The sequence below is a fragment of the Gavia stellata genome, chromosome 28, assembly GCF_030936135.1.
Source record: "Gavia stellata isolate bGavSte3 chromosome 28, bGavSte3.hap2, whole genome shotgun sequence".
NCBI lineage: Eukaryota > Metazoa > Chordata > Aves > Gaviiformes > Gaviidae > Gavia > Gavia stellata.
Genome location: NC_082621.1, coordinates 3,322,184 through 3,328,097, shown reverse-complemented (window position 1 = coordinate 3,328,097; position 5,914 = coordinate 3,322,184). Strand labels below are relative to the sequence as shown.

The following is a 5,914-nucleotide window of genomic DNA, read 5'->3' as shown; positions in this document are numbered from 1 at the left end:
GGTGGCAGGGGCTGGCTTGGGGCCCCGGCCTGGGTGACACTGCTTGGGGGGGGGGCTCTTAGGGCAGTGGGGGGGTCAGGGCTCTGACTGGGGGTGGAGAGGGGCACAGACCCCCGGGGGGGGGGGGTGCCCCCAGAATCAGGGCTTGTCACCACCCGGAGGTCTCCACAAGGCAGGTGGAGGATGGCAAGTTTTGGGGTATGTGAGGGTCCCCCGCTCCATGAGGCTCTGCCTTGGGGATGGCGTTGAACTGGGAGACACTGGTAACTACTGGGAGAAGGTCAGAGCCGGGGGGGGGGGGGAGTGGGTGTTTAAAACATACCCCCCCCAACCACCCAGCCCCAAGCCTGGCTCCTTCCCACTCCCTAACCCCAACCCTTCCACCCCCCTACCCCCAGCAAACACCCCCCCACCCTGCTCCCCCTCCAAATCCCCCCTCAGCACCAAGAGTCCCCCGGGGGGGGGGGCAGCGATCCCCTTGCAAAACACCCCCCCTGAATCACAGAGCGTCCCCGGAGGCCCAGCCAGCTGCCCCCTCCCGCCCCTGCTCCTGCAGACAGGAGCCTGCGATCTTTATTTATTCCTTCTCCCTCCTTCACCCACTCTTTGTTGTTTCTTGAGCGAGGGAAAGAAGGCAAAAAAAAAAAAAAGGAAAGAGAAAAAAAAAAAAACACACACACACACACACACAGAGAGAGGAGGCAGGAGCCTGTTTTGCCTCCCAGGCAATATTTCTGGAGCCAATCGGAATGCGCACCCACCCTGCCCTGCTCCCTAATTAAAGGCTTTAAGCAGGCGGCCGGGGCTGGAGGTTTGGGCACAGTCACTCGGTCGCTCCTCGCAAGAGCCAACGCGGAGGAGCCGGCTCTGGGCACGCCAGGCCTGACGCGCGGGCAGCCGGAGCCGCCAGGTTGGGGGGTCCCCAGCCAGGTGGGCAGCTCCCCCCCCCCTCCCCACCCAGTTCCAGCGATGAGCGGCTCTTTCGACAAGAAGCTTTCCAGCATCCTCACCGACCTCTCGGGCTCGCTGAGCTGCCATGCCGCCTCCAAGGACTCTCCCACCTTACCGGAGTCCTCCGTCACCGATCTGGGCTACTACACCAGCCAGCACGACTACTACTCGGGCCAGTCCTACAGCCAGCCCGTGAGCCACTACCCCTACCACCAGTTTAACCTCAACGGCATCGGCGCCGCCGGCACTTACTCGCCCAAATCCGACTATTCCTACAGCCCTTCCTACCGCCAGTACAGCCACTTCAGGGACCAGCAGCTCCCAGCCCAAGAAGCAGGTAGGATGCTCGGGAGAGAGGGGCCGTATCCATCCCGCTGGTCCCCGGGGGTTGCAGCGGGAGCTTCGTGACGTTGCACCCCTCTAAGTGTCCCCAAGTCGGGGACGGGGCGGCCATGGGGCTGGGGAAGGGGGTGTTGTCCCCACTGAGGGATGGCGTGGATGTTGGCGCAGGGCTCCGGCATCCCCGGTGCTGCTGGGGGGATGCAGCGGGATGGAGCCGAGCTGGATGCGGCCGTCCGGGGGAATGCCCTGGGGACCGGGGCAATGCCACCACGCAGAGTAGGATGACCCTGAGCTGGGGCGGGGGGTATCTGCACTGGGACCCCTTTGCCGTCACCGACCTCACACCTCCGCTCTCTGCCCAGTGGCGGTGAAGGAGGAGCCGGAGCCGGAGGTACGGATGGTCAACGGGAAACCCAAGAAGATCCGCAAGCCCCGCACCATCTACTCCAGTTACCAGCTGGCGGCTCTGCAACGCCGCTTCCAGAAAGCCCAGTACCTGGCGCTGCCCGAACGGGCCGAACTGGCCGCCCAGCTGGGGCTCACCCAGACCCAGGTAAGGGCTGAGCCCCCCCTCGACACCCTCCGCCACCCCGATTCCCAGCCACGGGCAGGAGGGAGAGGCAGGAGGGGGAACCGGAGCTGCCCCCCACCTTGCAAAACCCGAATCAGGGGGGGTTCGGGAGGGGGCTGTGTTCCCAGCCGGCTGGTGAGGGCCGGGAGGGGTCTGGGGGTCCCCGGGGATGGATGCTCCCCACTTGCTCACGGGCGCAGGGGTCCCTGCCGCCAGATTTCCCCGCGCGGAGCAGATCTGCTCTGCCGAGGAAAAGGTGGAGAGGAGGGAAGGAGCAGAGAGAGAGGACGGACCCCAGCCGTGCCCCCCTCCCCAGGTTTCGGGGTTTATCCCCCTCCCTCCGGAGCCAGCCCCATCCTAGACCTCGCTCTGCCCAGGCACCCCGCAGGGTCTGGGGCCGAATCCTGTCCCGGTGCCTGGGAGGGTCCTGGGCCAGCAATGTGCCCGGCCTCCCGGGAACACGGGACACCAAATCCCGAGTGGGATGGGGTGCTCGGGACGGGGCGCTCGGGACGGGGCGCTCGGGACGGGGCGCTCAGGACGGGGCGCTCAGGACGGGGCGCTCGGGACAGGGCGCTCAGGACGGGGTGCTCAGGACGGGGTGCTCGGGACTGGGTGCTCGGGACAGGGTGCTCATGATGGGGCGCTCAGGATGGGGTGCTAGGGACAGGGTGCTCGGGACAGGGTGCTCAGGACGCGGTGCTCAGGACGGGGTGCTCGGGACTGGGTGCTCGGGACAGGGTGCTCATGATGGGGTGCTCAGGACGGGGCGCTTGGGTCATTCCAGCCTGGCAGCAGGTCCAGCCGGAGCGTGGGGTCCTGGGGGCCGGATCCTGCTCCCCCTGTCCGGGCTTTCTGGGGGTCCCCTTGGGTCCATCCTCCCGGTGCTCCAGCTGCCCCATCCCACTTAGTCCAGGCAGAGAGAAGGGATTTTGGGACGGGAGCCACATCCCGCCCCAAGGGACCCTGTGCTGGGGGTGGCAGTTTAGGCTGGACTGGAAGAGCAGGGTCGGGTGTGATGGGCTTCTCCCCACGCAGTGCCCAGATTTGGGGCTAAACCCTCGCTTTTGGGGTTTGCCTGACGCGGGGACAAATTGTCCCCGCCGAACTGTTGGCGTGAGGGCGAGCGGGTTGTCACCACTGCCACCGCGGCGCGCGACTCCCCCGCACCCCGTCCCGTCCCCGGCGCCCTCCCTGCCTGCGGGCCGGCGCCAGCGCCCTTGTGCCGCCCTTGGCGCGGCGCTCCCCAGCGCCCGGCCTTCCTCCTCCTCCCTTGGGCGATGAAGCAATCGGGGACACTCGGCAAAGGGCTGACGGAGCGCGTCACCCACTCCCAGAGGGACATCCTGTTTGGGTGACAACCACCACCCCCCCCCCACCCCTTCCCCGGGGGCCAAGGGCGTCCAGCGCCGCCGCCTCACCCAGCACCCGGGACGCTCCCGACGCCCAGCGTGCCGGGCCGGCGTCCCATGATGCATGGTGTGACGGGCTTCCCGCGACGCCCGTGTCCCTGGGGGAGCTTCCCGCCGTGCACCGCGTCTCCGGGGTCCCCACGACACCCATATCATGGGTGCCTTCCCATGGCGCATGGTGTGTCCAGATTCCCTGTGACACCCACATCCTGGGTGCCTTCCTGCGATGCACCGTGTGTCCGGGGTCCCCATGACATGCATGTCCCGGGGGGCTTCCCACGATGCACCACGTGTCCGGCGTCCCCATGATGCCCAGGTCCTGGGTGCCTTCCCGTGGTGCATGGTGTGTCCAGGCTCCCCATGACACACATGTCCCTTGTGTCCCTTCCCACGTTGCATCGTGTGTCTGGGGTCCCCATGACACCCATGTCCCTTGTGTCCCTTCCCACGTTGCAGTGCATGTCTGGGGTCCCCGTGACACCCATGTCCCTTGTCCCTTCCTGCATTGCAGTGCGTGTCTGGGGTCCCCGTGACACCCATGTCCCTTGTGTCCCTTCCTGCATTGCAGTGCGTGTCTGGGGTCCCCGTGACACCCATGTCCCTTGTGTCCCTTCCCGCGTTGCAGTGCGTGTCTGGGGTCCCCGTGACACCCATGTCCCTTGTCCCTTCCCACGTTGCATCGTGTGTCTGGGCTCCCCGTGACACCCGTGTCCCTTGTCCCTTCCCGTGTTGCATCGTGCTTCTGGGGTCCCCGTGACACCCATGTCCCTTGTGTCCCTTTCCACGTTGCATCGCGTGTCTGGGCTCCCCATGACACCCACGTCCCCCGTGTCCCTTCCCGCATCACCCCCACCCCGGGTCCCCTTCCCGCGACCCCCGAGCGCCCCGTTCAACCCCGGGCATCCGCTTTTGGTGGCGGGGCGCTGACCCCTCTCCCTCCCTTCCAGGTGAAGATCTGGTTCCAGAACCGCCGCTCCAAGTTCAAGAAGCTGTACAAGAACGGCGAAGTGCCGCTGGAGCACAGCCCCAACAACAGCGACTCCATGGCCTGCAACTCCCCTCCTTCCCCGGCCGTCTGGGACAGTAACTCGCACGGCAGCGCGCCGGGCAGGACCCCGCTCCCGCAGCCGCTTCCCTACAGCTCTTCCCCCGGCTTTTTGGAGGAGCACAACCCCTGGTATCACCCCCAGAGCCTCAGTGGACCCCACGGACCCCACCAGCCCTCGGCCACCACGATGCATCACACCTCCCCGGGGCCTCCCCCCAACCCCGGCGCAGTCTATTAACAGCCCGGAGCGAGAAAAGGAACGAGAGACAGTGGCAGAACTCCTTTGCCTCCTTTTTTTTCCCCCTACTTTTTGTTTTTTCTTTTTTTTTTTCCCAAAAAAAAAAGGACACCCATGTACACGCACCCCTAGATATACACTTATATATCCTATCCTCTCCCAGCTCATCTCAGGAACAAGAGGACTGCAAAGCGTTAAACTCGATAGCTCCCAGCCCAGGGCAGGCGAGGAAAAGGTGGCGAATTCTTCTTATGCATTTTTTTTTTTATTATTTTTCCATCACCCCCCCAATAAAAACGGCCCCCGAGGAGCCACGTCCCGCCGGGGGTCCCTCGCCGGAGCTTTGCCTCTTGGGGCCACCCCAACCAGCTGCCTTGGGGGGGGGCTGCCCCACGCCGCAGCCCCCCTCGCCCCCCAAGCACGGGTGGGCACCCAGGAAGGGCGCGAGGGGCACCCGGAGCACCCGCACCCCGGTGGGGATGGAGCCCGTGGGGAGGAGGACGCGGCGTCGCGGCGCCTGGGTGCCCATCGCCGATGCCGAAGGAGCGGGGTGCGTTTCGCCCTCGCGGCATCCGAAATCGGGGGACCGGGAGCGGTTTGCGGGGCCGCGGATGGCCCACGGGAGCAAAGCGGGACCCCCAGCCCAGCCGCTTCCGTGGCGGCTTCGCGGGAATCGCCCAGGACGATGCTCAGACAAAAAGGTGGTTATTTAAAAATAAATAAAAAGGGGGGGGGGGGAGAAAATATTTTAATATTTAAACAGTTCAGGAATGGCTTAAGTTATTTTTTAAAGAGAAAAATCGTGCTAATGTCCGTTTTCTAGCAGTGCCTCCATCTGTGGCAGTTAAGCTAATGGCGAAGCAGAATGCCTATTTTTTAAATAAATCGACAACACATTTTAAAGAAAAAAAAAAAACCTCTTTACTATTTTTTAAGAGAATGATGCTATTTTTTTAAAAGCAGAAAATGCAGTTTTAAGAAGTGTTCATATGTGTTGTACAGTCCCGAGGATCTTATTTATGTTGCCTTATATAAATAGGGGTGTATGGGGGAAAAAAGAGAGTGTACATAAGGTTTGTTTGTATAAAGTTGATCCAAACCAAACTGGTTTCGGTCTGGTTTTTTGTTCGCTTTTTTTTTCTTTTTTTTTAAGGAATAACCCCCAAACCCGCGGTTGATGGGAGCCCCCTCCAAGGACGGGGGCTTCCTCCGAGCGTCCTTTGCTGCTTTCCCAGGGAACAAAAACTGATCTGGAAATGTTAATAAAAGCGCTTCCAATTTGCAGGCTCCAAACACCATTTTTTTGGGAGGGTTTTGGTGAGCGAGGGAGGAGCTCAGGGGTTTTCCAGGTT

At 62.9% G+C, this 5,914-nt stretch overlaps 1 protein-coding gene across 1 annotated transcript; it reads left to right on the top strand.

The window, feature by feature from the left end:
* The first annotated feature begins 969 nt into the window (after nt 1-969).
* Nucleotides 970-4,562, top strand: DLX3 (distal-less homeobox 3). The gene is made up of 3 exons (XM_059830587.1): nt 970-1,288; nt 1,656-1,846; nt 4,224-4,562. The coding sequence occupies exons 1-3, from the start codon at nt 970-972 to the stop codon at nt 4,560-4,562; spliced, it is 849 nt and encodes a 282-aa protein (XP_059686570.1).
* Nucleotides 4,563-5,914: the final 1,352 nt, after the last annotated feature.